At 48.7% G+C, this 19,375-nt stretch overlaps 1 protein-coding gene across 5 annotated transcripts in view; it reads left to right on the plus strand.

Annotated features, from left to right (window-relative positions):
* The window catches only part of CCBE1 (collagen and calcium binding EGF domains 1), a 249,079-nt gene that overhangs the window by 194,909 nt on the left and 34,795 nt on the right, over positions 1 to 19,375 (plus strand). For 4 of the 5 annotated variants that reach the window (XR_012379993.1, XR_012379994.1, XM_073898114.1 and 1 more), the window contains exons 3-6: positions 3,029 to 3,081; positions 7,652 to 7,786; positions 10,053 to 10,205; positions 19,094 to 19,197. Coding sequence is in view for 3 of the 5 variants with exons in the window: in XM_073898114.1 (XP_073754215.1) it covers positions 3,029 to 3,081; positions 7,652 to 7,786; positions 10,053 to 10,205; positions 19,094 to 19,197 (445 nt within the window). In the remaining 2 variants the exon portion in view is untranslated. Of the gene's footprint in view, positions 1 to 3,028; positions 3,082 to 7,651; positions 7,787 to 8,200; positions 10,206 to 19,093; positions 19,198 to 19,375 lie in introns of those variants that run through there. The other variant, XM_073898115.1, reaches the window with a different exon arrangement.

Consider the following 19,375-nt stretch of genomic DNA (forward strand, 5'->3'; position numbering starts at 1 on the left):
CAGTTTGTGACCATGTAGGTCCATTTACAGCCCTGCCATTTTTTTTAATTCTGCAGTTCTCTTTGTTGCATTTACTTGCATTATGAATCCTGCAAGACAGTGTATAATTTTTGCCTTAAAATAACTAAGCATGAAAAAATAGCCTTTTATATGTACCCAGATACATCATGCAGGAGGCATTTCATTCCTTCCTAAAGATCCAAGTTCCCCCCAGTACCCTGTCGTTTATATTCTGAAGAGCTCCCTTTTAGTATTTGTCATTACCCAGCTCTGCTGGTGATGAATGCTTGGTTTTCTTTAATCTGAAACATCTTTATTTCATCTTCATTCTTGAAGGGTATTTTCACTGGATATAGGATTCTGGGCTGACAGCCTGGTTTTTCTCAGCACTTAAAAGATGTCCTACCACTCTTTCTGGTTACCATCGCTTTTGATGAGCTGCGCATGGCCACACTCTTATAGATGTGCACATTCTCTCCGCCTGCTTTCAAGATTTTTCTCTTTAGTTTTCGGCAGGAGGACTGTGATGTCTCTAGATGTTTTTTTTACGCGTGTGTATTTAACCCATTTCAGGTTTGCTGAACATTTTTAGTCTGTAAATTTGTTTTTCACTAGGGATATTTTCTTTTCTTTTAAGATTTATTCATTTCAGAGAAAGGCAGAGAGCACAAGCATGGGGTGGGGGGAGGAAACAGGCTCCCTGCTGAGCAGAGAGCCTGACCCGGGGCTTGATCCCAGGACCCGGGGATCATGACCTGAGCCAAAGGCAGACACTTAACCAACTGAGCCACCCAGGCACCCCATCAACTTGGGATATTTCAACCATTTTTCAAATTTATTTTTGGTTCCGTTTTCTCTCTCCCCACCTTCTGGAACTCCAAATACCATACATTAGAGCTTTTGAAATTGTCCCACCAGTCCCTGAGGTATAGTGCATTTTTTTAATCATTTTTTTCTCTTTAAATTGGCTTATTCCTGTGCTTAGATCTTCAAATTCACTAATTCCTGTCACCGTTCAGTTGTTAAACCCATCCAGTGAGATGGTTTTTTGTTTTTTGTTTTTCTTAAGATTTTATTTATTTGAGAGAGAGAGAGAGAGAGAAAGAGAAACAGCACGAGAGGGAAGGGGTCAGAGGGAGAAGCAGGCTCCCTGCTGAGCCGGGAGCGCGATGCGGGACTCGATCCCAGGATTCCGGGATCATGACCTGAACTGAAGGCAGTCACCCAACCAACTGAGCCACCCAGGCACCCTGGTTTTTTTGTTTTTTTTTTTAATTTGATATATTTCCTAATTCTTCTATTTTGTTCCTTTCATAGTTTCTATTTCTCTTAGATTTCCTACCTTTTCATTGATTACAAGGGTATTTTCCCTTCTATCTTGAAACATAGTTGTAACAGCTGCTTTAACGTTGTGTCTGATAATTCCAACATCTGCAATTAGAGTTGGCATCATTGATTGTCTTTCCCTTGAGAATGGGTCACATTTGTACAAGTTACATCATGGAGACCCTGGATCCTGTTCAGTTCATCCACAGAATGTTGATATTTCTCTTTAAGCAGGAGAGGAACTTGGTTGGATGTAATGTGAAAACTGCCTGGCAGTAGGTGGTAGCTCAAGCCTTCAACCTGTGTTGCATTTAGCGGAGGTGTTTTGAGCCTGCTCCCCACACGCATGGGTTAGGGCTTACCAGAGCTTGGGGAGAATTTATACCCAGAATTTAAGGCTCCCCTTTTCCAGCACTCTCCCTTCCAGGGTTTTCCTCAGTTTTTCATGCCTCTGGTTGCCCCAACTTTGTCCTCCATTTGATCGAGCCAAAACTCCCTGTGGGTTCCCTGTGTTTTAGCTTTCCACACCACATAGCAACTGGGATGGGCACTATGATAGGCTAAAGCCCTAAAAAGCAGGAAACTTAGCCCAGGTTGGTCCCTTGTTCAGAATTTCAACTCTCCTCTTAAATCCTGCCCACTTCTCTTTACTCACCAGGACCTACCAAGTGGTGGTTTGCTTCTGTTTTGTCCAGAGTTTATAGTTGCTATCTGTAGGGGATTGGTCTGTTAGGAGCTTACAACTCCTTACCAGACACATAATATTTCCAGTGGAGATGTACATTTTGAACTGATGGCACCATCTCTCTACCTCAGGCAGAGATACAAGTCTTGGAAATTTTTGTTAGAATTGCCTGTTGTTGGGGCACCTGGGTGACTCAGTGGGTTAAGTGTCCAACTCTTGATTTTGGCTCAGGTCGTGATCTCAGGGTGGTGAGATCGAGCCCTGCATTGGGCTCCATGCTCAACTTTGAGTCTGCTTGAGATTCTCTCTCTCCCCCTCTCCCTCTGCCCTGCTCCCACGTGCTCTCTTAACTCTCTCTCTCAAAATGAATGAATGAAAGTGAATGAACTGCTTGTTTGCTGTTTTTTAAATTCAGATAATTTAGATACCTTTCAGTACCTTATGTGGTACAGGATAAAGCAAGCACTCAAATGGGAGTCAGAATGCTTGGGTCCCAGCCTCAGTCTTACTAATAATTAGCTATCTAATTATGATTATAATTAGCCATCATTATGTTATAATTATCTAGTTGTTAGCTAATTGTTAAAATTAGCAAGTCGGTGAATCCCTGGCTTGTGGGCTGAGGGGTCTGACCAGCCTCAAAGTCCCTTTATATCCTGAGGCCCTCCGATCATCTGATCTAACTATCTTGAAGTCTCTGCGTTAATCCACTTCATTGGATTCAAGGGATTAATTACATATATTTAAGCAGGAGAGGAACTTGGTTGGAGGTAATGTGAAAACTTGAATATATGAAAACATATATTCCGTGATGAAAAGGGCATCCTGCTATTGGAAGATGTGGCCATGTGCTATTGATAATATTTCCCCGTTTTATCTCTGCTTCCCTTAAAGCTACACATCCCTTTCTTTCCCTTAGGCCTCACTTTTCCCTGGGCACAAGTCATTCAGTAACTGAAAAGAATTATATTTTTAATCTAACATCCCATTTAAAATACATTTTTGTTTGTCTCTTAGGAAAAAATGCTGCAAAGGGTATAAGTTTGTTCTTGGACAATGCATCCCAGAAGGTATGTAATATAAAAGATTATGTCTTTTCACCTTGTTTGTGACTAGTTGTTAGGTGTCTATAAAGTTCAGGTGTATATAGGATGTATGTTGGTTACCTGTGTGTAATTTCAGGTTTTTTTGGCATTAAATTCTTCTAGTGCCAGTTGAGCTCCATGTATAGTATGCTCTACCTAAATCATTACACAACTTATACACATATATTGAGCATCTTCCATATATACAAACCGTACTCATGTATTTCAGGTTTTAAGCTCAAAAGGCTGTATTTCCCTAATCAGCATGTCATACACAGTTAGAACACAAGCATCCTCCCCACCTCTCTCTGTGCTTTTCATATGCTAAACTCAAAGCCCCTTCAAGCCCTGTGCTCAGCCCAGCACTGAGGAGACAAGAGTAGTGTCAGACCTGGGCCCAACCCTCAAAGCCCATACCCTCAAGCTGGGGAGACAGGTATAGACAAGCATGAAATCAGAGATACCTGAATTTTTTTAAAGATTTTATTTTTATTATTATTTATTTGTCAGAGAGAGGGGGAGCACAAGCGGGGGGGGGGTGGTAGTGACAGGCAGAGGGAGAAGCAGACTCCCCGCTGAGCAGGGAGCCCGATGCGGGACTCGATCCCAGGACCCTGGGATCATGACCTGAGCCAATGGCCAAGGCTTAACCAATTGAGCCACCCAGGCATCCCAAGAGACCTGAATTTTAATTACACTTCCCATATTGCCTTAGTCCATTCTGGCTGCTATAACAGAAATACCATAGTCTGGTGGCTTAAACCACAAATGTTTATTTCTTTTATAGTTCTGGAGGCTAAGTCCAAGACCAAAACCCCGGAAAATGCCATGCCTGGTGGGAGCTTCCTGGTTCATAAATAGCCACCTTCTTGCTCTGTCCCTTTCAGGGCAGAAGGGACGAGAGAGCTCTCTGGGGTTTCTTTTATAAATGCACCAAGCCCCTTCATGAGGACAGAGTCCTCAGGATCTAAGAAGCCCCTCCCAAAGGCCCCACCTTCTCAGACCATCACCTTGGAGGTTAGGATTTCAACATGTGAATTTCAAGAGGACACAAGGATTCAGTATCCTACCTTAGTCTTTGTGGGAAAGTATTAGTACTTCACTCATGGTGGTTTTAAGAATCTTACCGCATGTAAGGTACTTGGAACAGAAGCTGGCTCTTATTAAGTGCTTGATAAACGGTGGTTCCTGCTGTTGTTTTTAATAATGACCACAACATGTGTGGTAGCGGCATTCAGAACAGAAAGTGTCTGGAGCAGGCCCGGAGCACAGAGAACTCAGGGCAGTCTGAGGTGGTCTCAGGAAGGAGGGGGAGCCAGCTGATCAAGGAAGGCTGTCGAGGACCTGGACAGGTAGGAGGAAGGGAGCTGCGAAGGACCCCAGCGCTGATCCAGAGAACACTAAGAACTGTCTGGAGAGCGTGAGATTAGTTTGCCTGGGGCCGGGGAGAGGTGGGTGGGTAATGAGAAATAGGTTTCTTCACTGTCACCCAAGAAGCCAGGCCTTTGCGGAGAACCAGGAGCCCAGCCAAGCCAATTCAGGTTGCATTATCTCATAGCAGTTTCTTTGTCTCAGTTAGAAATAAATGAATCCCCCCTGCGTATTGCTCTCTTCGGTGAAAGGGTGGAAGAGTTCACTAAACCATAGCTGGGACCTTTGAGAAAGCTGCTTTAGGAAGGCTGGTTAGGAAATCACTTTACATAAGATGGTTTATGTGGCCTTGGGCCTCTCTGAGACTAAATTTCGCACTGCCAGCCAATTCTGCTGGTTAGAGCATGGTGGGAGAAAAAACCCACAAAGATCAAAATAATTGCATTCTTTTATAAACCAGCTTTTCTCCATCTGCAGCTCTGTCCTTTATATTTCAATTTGGCAGATACTAAGAAAACTAAGTTTAGGCCAGTTGATTTAAGAACCCAGCTAAAGACCTTGCCCAGCCTAAATAAAAACACATTACATGCATACCACATTCTTAGGTTTTCTTGAAATGTTAGGTGTTGTGGTTTCAAACATCAGAGCCTAAAGGTAGCCTCCCCTCACCCTCATTGGGACCTGTGACACCTGTGATTAACATAACCTTTGCCCTAACTAGCAGTCTGCTCTGTTGCTGTCCCTAGAACACTGAAGTGTTTCAGTCTGTGGGAATAAGTCTGTGTGCATGGGCTTCTTACTAAAGATCTCCATAGTCATAAAGATTTCCATTAGCAAGAATGCAACATAGAAATGTAGAAATTCAGAAAAGATAGTATATTCGTTAGGATTGTCCAGAGAAGCAGAGAGAGGTTTCTTTAAAGGAGTTAGTTGACAAGATTGTGGAGACTAGCAAATCAAAAGTCCGTAGGATAGGCTGGAAACCCAGGAACAAGTTAACAGTTTGACTCAAAAGGTCGTCTGCTACCAAAATTCCCTCTTCCCTGGGGGAAGTGTTTTTTTCTATTAAGACCTTCAACTGATTGAAAGGGCCCACCAACATTTTGGAGGGCAATCTGCTTTATTCAGACTCTACCAAATTAAATGTTGATCCCATTTAGCAAATATCTCCACAGAAACGTTTAGAATGTCCTTGACCAAATATCTGGGTACTGTGGCCTCGCCACACTGACACGTAAAATTAACCATCACAGATAGTAAAGAGACTGGAATTTCTAAACAAATGTGCTGAGGAGAAGGTGCAATTTAAAAGAGTGTTGCTGCCTCATATTTGTTGCTCTAAGTCAAAAGTCAACCACCCATGGCCAAATCTGACCCACCGCATATTTTTGTAAATAAAGTTCTATTGAAACACAACCATACTCATGCACTTAAGTATTATCTATGGCTGCTTTTGCCCTAGCACTGCAGAGTGGAATAGTGGTTGCCAACCGGATCTACTTTGCCAAGCCCTCTGCTGTATTATTTTGATATGCCAGGTGATAGAATAATCTCATTTGTTCTAGCTCAACAGTTATTAATTGAGCATAAACTGTAGGAAGAAAGTAGTGCCAGTTATTCCAAGGGACATCGTCCTTGCCAGATACCCAAACAATAGTAAGACCTAGTAATAAAGGCAGCAGAAGAGCAGGTTAAGCTTTACTGTGTGTCGGGCATTGTGCTTTAAGGCATCATCCAAGTTAACCTTCATAAAAGCACCATAAAGTCGTTATTACTGTCAATCCTATTTTGTAGGTAAGAGGATGAGACTTAAAGGACCTGAGGTCACAGACAGTAGCAGAGTTCGGAGCGCTGGCTCTGGAACCCATACTCTTCACCATAATGCTGCATGTCTCCTAGCCTGGGACAGAGTAGGCATTCCACAAATAAGGCAGAACACGGGAGCAAGAGAAGAGTATAGAGCACAAAACTTGGACTGCCCAGGGGCACCTAAGCGTCTGCCTTCGGCTCAGGTCATGCTCTCAGGGTCCTGGGATCAAGCCCCACATCGGGCTCCCTGCTCCGCAGAAAGTCTGCTGCTCCCTTTCACACTCCCTCTGTGCTCTCCCTCTCTCAAGTAAATGAAGTCTTCAACAACAACCACCCTGGCTGCCTAGAGGTGATATTTAGTTGAGGAAACCATGTTTGACTGGCAGGAAAGTAGACTTGGCATCACAATTACAGGGGAAAAGATTTAGCAGGGGCAGCTTTGCAGGTCCTCATGAGAATGGCATGATCCTTGCCCCATGGACCCCCGCCTGCATCGGAGCTGAAAACAGACCAACCCACCCATTCCACCTTCCTGTGCGGCAGAGCAAAGCTGGGTTTACTCCACATCCGAGGATCATTTATCTGTCAGCACCTAGGGAAGATAGCGCAGTGATTGAGATGCTGGATCTAGTCTGGAGGTGAATGTGCAGCCTGAGCTCCTGACTCCGAGCCAAAGTCCCTTCAGAGGCTTGTTAAGTATCAGTTTGTAAGGACTGGGAGGAGGAGATGCTTTAATTCTTTTCAAGAGGGCATCCAGAGATCTCCAGCCGCTCCCAGCCCCTCCTCAGCATGCAGGATACACACACGCACGCACGCGCGCACACACACGTGCGCGCACACCCCAGCCCTGCATCACTCACACCAGCTCTGTTCCAGAGCCTCCCTCACGCTCCTCCTAGCCTGTGTGACTTCCAGCGGTTGCACTCATGCGATGGTGCCCGTGCCCCTCACTAGGGCCGGCTTTTCTTTAGTGTTCATCTGGAAGGAATTCCCTCTCTCTACCGCAGCTGGTGAAAAAGCCCAGACCAGGCCCGCAGGTACTGCTGCAGGGCTATGCTGGGGCATCCAGAGCATCTTTGCTTTCCAGATGAGTGGCAGACCCCAGTGGATGAGGAAGGTGACCCGGGGAAAAGTCACAGGGGATGTTTGCCTTCAATCACGGGCCAGGCTGAGCACCAAGTTCCCCAACATAGTACTTTTTAAAAGGTGGCCCATGGCGCAAAGGGTTAACGCCCTTCTAAACGTAGCCGGCCACCCTTCGCCATTCCCGAGCAGGGTGCAGCCCAGGAGGTCTGTTCCAGACCCGGGCCCCATGTCACCACCCCTGTGTGCTGAACGACTGTGGCTGATGTGAGCTCACCCTTGTCTTTTTCAGATTACGACGTGTGTGCCGAGGCTCCCTGTGAGCAGCAGTGCACAGATAACTTCGGCCGAGTGCTGTGCACCTGTTATCCAGGGTTCCGGTACGACCGGGAGAGACACCGGAACCGCGAGAAACCTTACTGCCTGGGTGTGTTGGCAGCACACGCTAATGTCCCAGCTTCTGGGATCATGATTCTGTCCTTTGTTGGATACTCTCCATCTGTGGGGCCAGCTCCCCGGAGCTGCTTTGACCTTTGTTTCTTCCCTTATGTCTCGGTACTCAGATAATATCATGCCAGTCGTCACTGCCTTGATCAAACCAACCTCGGCCAAGGAATATTCTTCATGGAGCTGGTACCAGTCAGATCCTAATAGGCAGTGAGATCTGAGAGCAGGAGAAGGGGAGCATTATCAAGTGAAAACGAGAACAATGTCAAACAGAATATAAGTGGGCAGAAACATTAAAACACAGAAACATGAGACTCCACGTTCTCTCGGAAGGCAAGGCGGAGAGGCTGGGAACGAGGAAGGGCCCATGTGGCAGGCAGATTGGAAGTGAGTCAGAGGGAGCTGAAGCCCCCCACCTGGACTGCAGCTGAGCGAGCTCAGCACCGGGCCTCGCCACCGGCGGGGTCCTCCCCTCACTGGCTGGGCTGTCCAGCCATGCCCTCTTTGTGTTTCTAAGACAGGGTGATGGTAATTGTCCCCTGGAGCCACATGTCTCCAAGTGTGGTCAGTCCGTGGCTAACCTGCCTCAGAAACATCTGGGGTTCTTGTTTTTAGAAAAGATTCCTGGCCTCGCCTCTAGAGCCTGAGGGTGGGTCCAGAAATCTGCATTTACACAAACGTCTCTAGTGACCCCCATGCACAGGCAAGTTTGAGAAGCCCCTGGAGGATGAACTGAGGAGCCAGGCAGATGGTCCCAAGTGGAGAATAAGCGAGCTGTGATCAGCAGCCCCTCCTTCTCTGTCCCAACTGGAGCTCTAGAGAGCACCATTGGAGAGAAGTTCTAGATATTAACCTCCTAGCTTCTCCCCAGTGGCACCTGTGGGGCACCCCACACTGACAAAGAAGAGGACTGAGGCCACTAAGTGCCTGAATCCAGGACCAATGGCGCCTCCTACAGAGAACATGGTGCACCAGTCTGTCTCTCTGAGGTCCGGGCGCGGGGGCGCTCTTCCAGTTTGTGGTAGCTGCGGTACTCTGCGTTTCCCATTTGGGGATCCACAAAACTGGCATTCTGTTAAGAATTCCATCTGTTTCTCTCCTTTCAGCCTCCTCCTCCCTCTGGACAGTAGGGACAACTTCACCCTTGGGTGTAGGGCAGAGGTATGTGAGGAAAGGTGTTCAGCCTGAGGAATTGCAGAGGTGAATGCAGCTGAAGCACTTAGTCCACAGGTGACACAGTGCGTACTACCAGGGGAACGTCCGAACGACTACACTCCCGGGGGCCCCCGGGGGCCTGCCAGAGGGGGGGTCCCCGGGCCGCTGTTCCAGAGAGTAGCTGGAATGTTGTCCGCATCCTGAAGTGCAGGGCTGAGCTCTATCTGCCTCCCACATGTACACGGTCAGGACTGAGTATCATGTCCCCCCACACACACACACATACATACGCTGCCACCTGATGTCTTCGACCAGTGAGCAGGAAACAGACCCAGGCCTCCCTCTCTTCCCCTGGTGGGAAACAGTTTTATTTCTGCCCCATTCCACAGGGGAGCAAGTCTGTGATGTGCACGGTTTATGTGGACTCTGACCGGTAACTTGTTTGGTGGTCTCATGGCTCATTTCCACAGCTCATGGGCGGTCCGTCTGGGTCATTGATGACACCGAAATTTCCTGGGGAAAACTCCATTAGATCCATCGTGACTATTTTCTTTCGCCAGAAGTGGCTTTTCTCAGGTTTCATTACATCTCTTCACCGGGAAGGAGCCATTCCTAACTGACCTTGGGTCACCGTCTTGCCACTCTGAACCTAGAGCCATAAAGGGGGCGGAGGAGGGGGGCATAAAAACCCTCAGCCCGCTCGGGTCCTTGCAGAAAATCATGGCTCTGATGCATGCTTTTCGAAGTGTTGCTCTCTGTCAACTCATTTTCTCTTCGGAGGAGCCCAGCCAAGTATTTCGGGCCGGCGACCTTATCATGTCTTATAGATGGGAATTTTGAAGGCTGGCAACGCCTGCACCAGGCCACATGACTTGGCAGTGGCGGATCCTGTCCCTGATCAGCTTGCCACCGTGGCAACACAGCCTGAGGCGCTCCGGGCACGCTGGCTCGTGTTTCTAGCACCTTCTCTGATCGAGGCTGGCAGAGGGTCCTTTGCAGACCTTCATGGGAGGGCCACGCTGAGTGTCACCTGTTGTGTGGGAAGAGCGTTCTCTGAAACAGAGCATTCTCTGCCTTTGGTCCAAACCCAGATATCGACGAGTGTGCCACCAGCAACGAGACGCTATGCGCGCACACATGCATCAACACCGTGGGCAGCTACCGCTGTGAATGCCGGGAGGGTTACATCCAGGAGGACGACGGGAGGACGTGCACCAGGGGAGACAAATACCCCAACGACACTGGTGAGTGGGGCAAGCGATGCGCCCCCATAGGTCAGCAGGCCCTTGGGAGCCCACCAGGGCTTTCAGCCACTGACATTAATTCGTAGGCCAACTTGAAAATGAGCGCAAGAAAGGGAGCAGTGGGGGCAGGAAGGGGCGTTTGCATGAAGGGCAGGTGGGATCTGGGTTAAGAGAGGGTTAGGGCATAAGGTCGAGCCCGGTGGAGCAAAGCCTGCCAGCAGCGAGGGTTGCGAGCTGGTGCGTATTTGCGGAAGCTCTCCACCAAGTGGAGGTGGTGCTGGGCTCACGCAGAAATCAGTAGAACTTAGCTAGGTGCTTGGACCACCCTCAGATGAGCAGAGCAGAGGTCGGAAACCCTGTGTTCTCTCAGAGAATGGGTTGAACATCGATAGGAAACATGTCCGTGTCGGGTAACCGTGTACATCGATGCTGCTTAACGTATAGTCCATGCCCCGGGCCTGCCTGGAACTCTTCGTTACTTGGTTCATGATTGCATAAATACAGAAGTCCAGTGTTCAGACATTTTTATACCCATTTGAGAGACATTTTGCCTAAATCCAAAGATCAGTGCTTGTATTTCGTCTTTTTCTAGTTATTGGTTTTTATTGTGCTTTGCAAATACAGCCCACAGTGAAGTGAAACAGTGTTAAAAGCTGGCCTTCACAGAGTTCGAGAAGCTGATCTACGTTATGTCAACCCAGCTCCACTGCTATGTCTGTCACTCAGGGATACGATCAGCCCGAATGTTGGATCACCCCCTTAAGTTTGGAAGAAGGAGCCCTTGTGCTCCTGTACCCAACACTCATAGGCCGGGAAGCTGCTCCCATCTTCCTGTGCTCAAGGCACAGCTCTTCCCCACCCCCCTTGGGAGGGGTCAGGATGCTGTCTGTCCAGAGAGGCTGGCTGGGCCTTGGATCATCTCTGAGTGGGGAGGGGGTCCTGGGCAAATCACCTATACCAAGAAGGCAGGGGGCAGGAAGCCTAAACGTTCTGAGCACTCAGGAAATGGTGATTCTTGGGTGTAGCCTGAGATTTCTACAAGGAGTGGAGGACAGTTGCCATCCGCTGAGGATGGCAAACCGCTGGGGAACAGCCGCCTCACATGGAAGAGCTACAAAGCAAAATTCTGCGAACGAGCAGGTTGAGTCAGGAGGAAGCCACCATTGTATTAGAAGTAGATGCAAAATGTGTTTGGAACCAGCGCAGGATTGGACAATCTGGAATAATGTGAATGAATCAGAGGGCTTGGTGGCACTTCTTAAAGTCTAAAGCACGGGGGGCCTTACATGCCCAGAGGTGCTTAGAGCAGGGGTGAACAGTCTTTTGGGCAGAAGCATGGATTGTGGAAAAATGTTTGCAGGACTTTTTCTTTTTTTAATTCAAAATTAAAATCACTTCATTTTTGTCCCGTGGTGGAGAAGGTAGGAGAGGGGCTGGGTGTGTAACTTACGATTGTCTCCTTTATTGAGAGGAACTAAGCCTTTTAAAACGGAGGTGCGGCCTTTTAGCCACTGACATTAATTCGCGGGCCAATTTGAACATTAGCCACAAGAAAGCAGCCTCCTAAGTTTTCATGTTGGAATTGGATTTGCAGCTATGCTCTGAGCCAGGAAGCCCAGGGGCTGTGCGGGCGACTCAGCCTAGCAACTCCATTGTCTCTTTGCCTTACATTTCTGTTCAGGTGAAACCTGTTTACTTGGGCATGAAGGGCAGCGTTGAGCAACCCAATCTAGACCTTAACCGTCAGAAACCGCAACCACAAACGCTTACTGCTTGAGTGCCGGGTGGGATTAGAGAGGAGGAATCCCTAAATAACAGGACCTGGCCTCACCCCTGAGCGGTTCCCACCTGGTAGGGGCGAGGTGGGGGGTGGTCTGCCCGGGGACCCGGCCTTTAACTCACAGAGAACCAGAGAAGCTGGTTGGAACTTCCAGAGACAGTGTAAGAGTTTTCCACTGAAATATACTTGTTCTTTGGTCTCAGATGGCCTCCCTGTGTTGAGTGGTACCCTAGGGAGGGCTCTTGTCTGAGCACAGTGATAAGATGGGCCTGGTGGGAGGCACTACACCTCCTGCCTCGTGCTTTGGCCGTGTAGACCTGGCCGGGGGCCCAGCTACAGAGTCGGGGCCCAAGAAGTTCTCCTTGTGTCTCTGAAGTTAGCAGTCTCTTGTGTTAGGTCAGTCCTCAGACCGTAGTCCTCTGCTTCCTTCCTTGAGAAATGAATTCTACTACTTAAACGTTTTTAGTGTAACACACAAGAAGTTTTAGTGTGAGAGAGCAAGTTCAAGAGATCAGCAGTTTTACTTCAGTGATGAGCAGTTTGACTTCTCTGGCTGAGAATTCTGGGAAAGAGCAAGCGCTTGTAATGGTAAGGGATATAGATAGGCAACTTTTTTATTGCACCTTCTCTCATAGTCCTTTCATTTAAAGATGACCTATTTTATCTCGACTGTTTATTACAGCATGTCCCCACATTGTGTCCTACAGAGCTTTGGGGTCTTGTGAGCTGCTAATAAGCCTTTCTCTCTTCAGAAGCATCTGCGTTCAGATGTTTGGGGAAGAACATGCTACTGCACCCACTTTAAGGGTCCATGGGCCACGTGCATGAATGGCTCAGATTGCCTTTTTCAAAAATGTTAATTTTGATTAAGCCTGAATTTCCCCAAATTATTTTCTTAAGAAAGGCCTATAAACGCGAGAGCGCAGACAGGAGTATCCTGAAAAACAGAATTTGGAAAATGCTAGCTTTTTAACATCAAAGGCCTGAGCTCTGGGGCTGAACTTGGTAGGTCGTCTGGTTGGCTCTCGGGCAAAGACGACTTCATCGCCAGATGAAGCGGCCGAAAGCCCAGAGCGAAGCCATTTGCTGTGGATGGCGGAGCGTCTGAGGAACAAAAACGGGACAGGAATCTTCCATCCTGCCATACCGAGAGACAGTTTGTTCCTGTTTACAGGGACATCGGTGGGAGCAGTCTGTCTAATTAGTGAGAACGGTCCGGTGGTTCTCCTGTTGAGCTTTATTGTCACACAAAACTCATTTACAGATGAGCCTAGACTGCAAATTCCCTTTCTCCTAACTCTCCATCCTCCTCATAGAACAGCTACAAATAGTTTAAAAAAAACAAACAAAAGCTGAACAGCACTGTCTGCTGAATCACACTCCCCTGCCACCAGCAGCAGCATGAGACAAAGAATTTCTCAGTATTTTTCAGTCACCAGTGTCCATTGAATTCACCACACACGTACACAGGACGAGCATTTGGTTTTAGTGTTCTGCTAAGAAAAACATTCCAACACCAGTAACCAAGGACATCGGGAGGGAAGGGACAGAGGAGGAATCCAGACCCGTAATTAAAATTGTGAGCGAGGACAGGCCCGTCGTAGGCCCTGAATGTGAGAGTCATAACTCAAGCGACGGGCCACCGAGAAGGTGGGGGGCTGACTCTGATGGTGCTGGCAACAGAACGCAAGCACCCTAGAGGCGTTTCTTGGACAACCCGGAGGCCGTGGCAAGTTCCTTGGCTTGGGGGCTGGGATTGCGGGCAGCCGGAGCTGCTGCAGCATTGACCGCTGGGGGTCGCGGGGCAGGCTCCGGGCCCCAGCTGCCTGCTCTGTAGGGGGAGCAGGAATGTGGGACTTCCAGTCTCTCAGCACCCTCTCACCCTCCCGCGTCCCTTCCACAGTGTGGTGGGGTGTAGCGTGAGTAACCGAAGCCCAACCGGCCCTGAGAGCCCTGGCACAGTCCTCATTTCTTGGTCCTCCATCTAAGCGAGCACCAAGGCTCCAAGACATGCCCAGCTTCACCACCTAGGCTGAGAACTTTCCTCACAGCATCTAAAAGATGAATCATGAACATGCAGATACTCGGCTCAGCAACTGGAAAAGTTAGGGGCCAGGCGAGCCAGCTAAGCAGCTTCATCTTCATCTGTTTTGGACTAATAAATAAACCTCATATTTCATTGTGATTATTTTTTTATTGAAGAGAGAATGAATTTTTATAACAATTGAATGTAAAACATGGATCTAAAATCTCCTTTCCCCCCCCTTTTTTTTCTTCTAACTTTGCATTGTCCAATGTCTGTGACGTTAGAGTCAGAGGAATTTACAGTCAAACCCAGCCTCAGCTCGCTGTGAGAAGAGCGTGGGGAGAGCAGGCGGGGGGTTGGGGGTGAAAGTTTGCCATGCGCCCACGGGCATGGTGGCGCGAGTCGTCTGGCTGCTCAGCAAGCAGGGCCCGCTCCGTCACTTGCTTGCTTTGAAAATATGTCACTGGAACCAGCTTAGATACTCCAGGGAGTCTGTGTAGTACTGATCGGGAGACAAATTAAGGACATGCCGGCTCCATAGTAATGAGCTTACTGCTCTATTTTTCAACTTTTGTTTACTTTCTGATAGAGCGACCATGACCCCCGGCGTCCCTTACTACAGTTCAAAGTGTCGGGGACGGCCAGGTGTTTCGTGTAACTTTCAAGCTTCACTAATCCCTAGATCAGTGGTTCTCAACCTGGGGAGCTTTAAAAATTGCCAATCCCGTTCCCTGGCTGCAACCCCCAGATGCAACATAATGGGATTTTTTTTTAAACCCCCCCCCCCCCCCCCCCCAAGTGGTTATGTGCCAGTAGCATTGAGAACTGCCTGCCAGGGCACAAACCTGCACAGTCACCTTTTAAAAACAAACATGCTCTGTTCGTTGGTGACATTGCCCATGTGCAATGTGTTGGGAACATCCTTTAGTTTCTGAGTTTATTGAAATACTAATACAGTATCTAAGGAATTTTTTTTTTTAAGATTTTATTTGAGAGAATGAGAGCATTCTATTTCTAATGCTTTGGGATACATATCCTGCTCCACATTAGTAAAAATTAGAGCTCTATGCCCCCATGTGGCTAATCAGTAATAATGCACCTTTAAAATCTGAACTGGTTGGAGCAGAATGTTGAGTAATCCTTCACTTAACATGAGCATGGTCACAGTTCGAGATACTCAGTGACTAAAGCATGAATTGAGAGGACTGAAAACATGCAAGATCAGAGATCTCCCCAGATTTCTAAATGAATTATTAACATAGCATACACAAGATTCTTTTAGCTCCACGTTCGACATTACTGTAGACAAATTGCAGGATAGATGAGCCCCGATTCGGAACAGATTGCATGTTCCAGGCCTGCACACACAATTTATCTTCCAACTGTCTGAGAGCTCTTTCCAAAGGATGATGTAAAGAGCCCTATCCCACATCTGTTATTTTGTAGGGAACTTAATACCCACAATAATAACATTTATGGAGCACTTGCCATATACTGGGCACTGTTCTAGGAACTTATGGGTCTTATTTCATTGCTACTATGGCAGTTACCCAGGTGATAAATGCCTTTGTCATTTTACTGTTGGAAGAACATGCCCAGAAGCTGTGGCTTCCAACCTAAAGGATACTAATTGGCAGCATCAGGATTTAAATCCTGATCATCTGACTCCACCAGAGCCTCTGTTCCCTGCTACTCTGTTACTCCGTGTCTGTGAATGGACACGGTTAATCCTGATGTCTGTGTTCTGATGATTATACAAAGGGACAGAGAACAGACCAGGCATTTTCAGGTCAAAGTCTCTCCGCAGAGCTTACTCCCCGGAGCAGTGACGGCTGAGCAGCATGTGTGTGCTTCAGAGTCCCTTGGAGGACTTTGGCAGAACTGTGCACTAGGCCCCAGTCCCAGGATTTCCCATTTTTGAGAACAGGTGCCCAGGCGGTGATGGTGCTGCTGCTGGTCTGGGGGTCCCACTTGAGGACCACTGCCCTGGAGTCTGCCTGCCGGAGAGCACCCAGGTATCCTGAACAGAACTCCCAAGAGCCGGCTCCCTGCACCCCCACGATGCCGGATTCAGGACCTGCAAGTGCCCAGCCTCTGTACACAGCACTCCGGAGGACCGAGAGCAAGTTACTTATCTGTAAAAGAGACTGAACCCAAAATATATCACTTCTAACACTCCATGATCTAAATGAACTAGAGTCTAGAACCCGGTAGGGAGGTTTATTCTTACCATGAAAATATCAAGTTGCTTCCATCACACCAACACTTGGAAAATTTAACCGAGTGTATAGAAGCAGAAATGGGAAGATGGGCTTCTGACTCCTGTTCACAATGGCCTGGCTCTGCCAACAGGGCTGGTTCCTTACAAAGGTCAGTTGCAAATTGTTAAACTGGTGTCCTCGTCTGTTTTGCACCCTTAATGCCTCACGTGGCCTGGCAAATAGCAGATGCTCCTAAGGTGGACCAGGGAGAATGGGGAGGGATGGATGAACAGACAAGTGGGTGAGCGAGAGAGGTGGGTTATGGGATGGGATTGTGTAGTTCGACCGGGAGATGGGATGGAATGGACGGGTGCTAGGTTGGCAGAGATGGATGTCCTCCAGCTGTCCTTCACTGCTGACATAACTAATAAACCTGGAGTGGGGAGCCCTGTTTATGCAGGGGTCTGCCATTCCCTGCCATCAGCCCAACCAGATTTGGTAAGGCTTCAGTTCTTCACCCAGTGTAGTCTGCATGGAATTGTCCTTGTATTACTCAGTTATGTTGGAGACGGGTCTAAATAACTCTGGTCCTCCTCACATGAGCCCAAGTTCCGTAGGCAAGTAGGACTGTAAATTTGTACATTAAACTGGGATAAAGAGCCCAGAGGAAATAGTCTGAATTGTAGAAAAGGTGTTGGACTCAGATTCAGGAAACCTCAGTTCTAAACCCACGTCAATCAACTTGCGAGATGACTTTCAGATACAAAATGTCAGTTTTGCCTCGTTCTGTTCATGTTAAGACTATCCTTCAAGAATTCTGGGGTTCTCAGGCAAAAGCAATGCAAAGGACTTAGTGGGTCTGAAGACTGTGCCGGGCACTGTCTCCCATTTATTACTGGCAGGTGGCATGCCCACGCCTTCACAGGCCTTACCTTCATTTAATCATCATGGTAGCCCTCTGCCGTAGGAATTATTCTTCCATAGTTATGGTTGAGGAAATTAGGGCTTATCGAGGTCAGATAACTTGCCCAGGATTCCGGAGCTAGTCAGTGACAGCGCTGGGCCGTAGAGCCAGGACAGTGGCACTTGGGAGACCACACTCTTAACAGATCCACTTCACCTCCTCCAAGCAGAGACCTTCCCTAGCCTCACAATTCAACTCAATATTACACAGCTGCAAGGTGAGTCAACCTCACTCCCCAAGTGTACCCGTTGAACATGCTATCAGTGGGAAGCCGCTGATGAGACAGCTAGCCTAGGAAGTGGGAATGAGCGAGGGGGTCATGTTACACTTCGTACACATAGGTGGATTTAGAGACTGCCATTGTCCCATAGACCCAGGTGCTTTTCCCAGTCATTCAAAACCTGAGCTATAGGTTGACCCTGTTGCTTATGGTAACTTAGAGATGGAGCCCTGCTTCACCCACTTGAACCTGCTGGCTTAAGTGTATTCCCAACATGGGCGCTCCAAACCACAGGCCTCCCGTGACGGGGAGGGATGGGGTGTGGCAGGTGAATAGCCAGAGATCTCAGTTGTCAAGTTGCCCCCGGGCCTCCTCCCCTCCCCAAAGAGCAGAAACACCGGTCACCATGTAGATCACCAAGCAGGGGACTGATGCCCTTGGAGAAATCAGCGGGCTGCATGAGGAAGTTTCATGTGAGCATGGGGCTCTCCTGATGCCCGGCACATCTATCCGTTCACTAGTTCCGTCATAGACTGCTACCAACTGGGTGGCTTAAAGGACAGAAATGTATCATGTCTGTTCCAGAGGCCACAAGTCTGAGATCAAGGTGTCGGCAGGGTTGGTTCCTTCTGAGGGCCATGCGGGAGAATCTGTCCCGTGCCCCTCCCCCCGCTTCTGGGGGCTTTGCCAGCAATCTTTGGCATTCCTTGGCTCCTGCCCTATTACCTGATCTCTGCCTTCATCTTCATGTGGTGGTGTTCCTGGGTGCGCATCCATGCCCTGATATCTCCTTTTATAAGAACACCAGTCACATTGATTATGGTCTCCACCCTATGACAGTAGAACTTCATCTTATTACGTCAATGGCCCTATTTCTGAATAAGGTCACGTTCTGAGGTACTAGGGGTTATGGCTTCAACATACGAATTTTGGCAGGAAAACAGTTCAACCTATGACGCTCTACTTCACACGCAGTGCATGTCCACTACGTGAGCGACCAGAAATTCCAGTTCTTAGGTGGCTTACACTCTGGTGTAGGTAGGGTATCCCCTCCATGGGGAAGCTTAGAACACCGCCATTTGAGAGGACACGTGGTAAATGGTGCCTGACCTCAGGACTGAGGTCTCTCCGTAGAGAGGACAGGCTTTGTGGAACATCTGACCTGAGTCTGAATAGTTGATGGGTTTCCATGAATGGAGACTGCACAGAGGGCTTCCCAGAAGGCGGGGGGGAGGGGCGGGAGATTAAGATAAAGCACATGAGCCAAGGAGGACACGAAGTGGCTTAGAGGGATGTTCCTTGGCTGTCCCCAGCTGAATTCCAGACAGCCCTGGTGAACACTGACCCTTGGATGGGGGTATAAATCATGTCAGGTTGGTAGATCCCACCTCCTGAGAAGCACTGATGAAAGGGCCGTGGTTTCCATGTTCACACATGAAAGAGGACGATCCCGGGGTGCCTGAATGGGAACAGCTGAGGACAGAGCACTGGGGGCCGGGCGGGGGGGTGCTGCCTCCATCTCTCCCCTGACCCGGGGGTGCGGTCAGTGACCTGAGAACCGTAAAGTCGCCGGCCTCTCTCCCTCACACGTCCCGCTGTCCGTGGGTCCTCCGGGGACTGCCAGTTGTGAGGCTGTCTTTCTGGGTCTGGACGGCCTCCAGCCTCCCCAACCCACCCGAGCCCGTCCCCTCGCGCAGGGCACGGCGAGAAGTCTGAGAACGCGGTAGAGGCCAGAACCTGCTGTGCCACATGCAAGGAGCTCCACCAGATGAAGCAGACAGTGCTGCAGCTGAAGCAAAAGGTACGTGCCTGCTCCACTAGAGACAGTCCTGCAGGAAGAGGGCTCGGCAGAGGGAAAAAGGCAGAATGTTGAGAAACGAGGAAAACGAGTTGTCACGCACGACCTCCATGAGCGTTCACGGAGGCGGGTACCAGCTGGGTTGGCACCCAGGCTTTGCTTCGCCCACCCACCCTCAGAG

Source organism: Callorhinus ursinus, unplaced genomic scaffold (genome assembly GCF_003265705.2).
Source record: "Callorhinus ursinus isolate GAN/ISIS: 27379988/994484 unplaced genomic scaffold, GSC_fseal_2.0 scaffold11, whole genome shotgun sequence".
NCBI classification, from domain to species: Eukaryota; Metazoa; Chordata; class Mammalia; order Carnivora; family Otariidae; genus Callorhinus; species Callorhinus ursinus.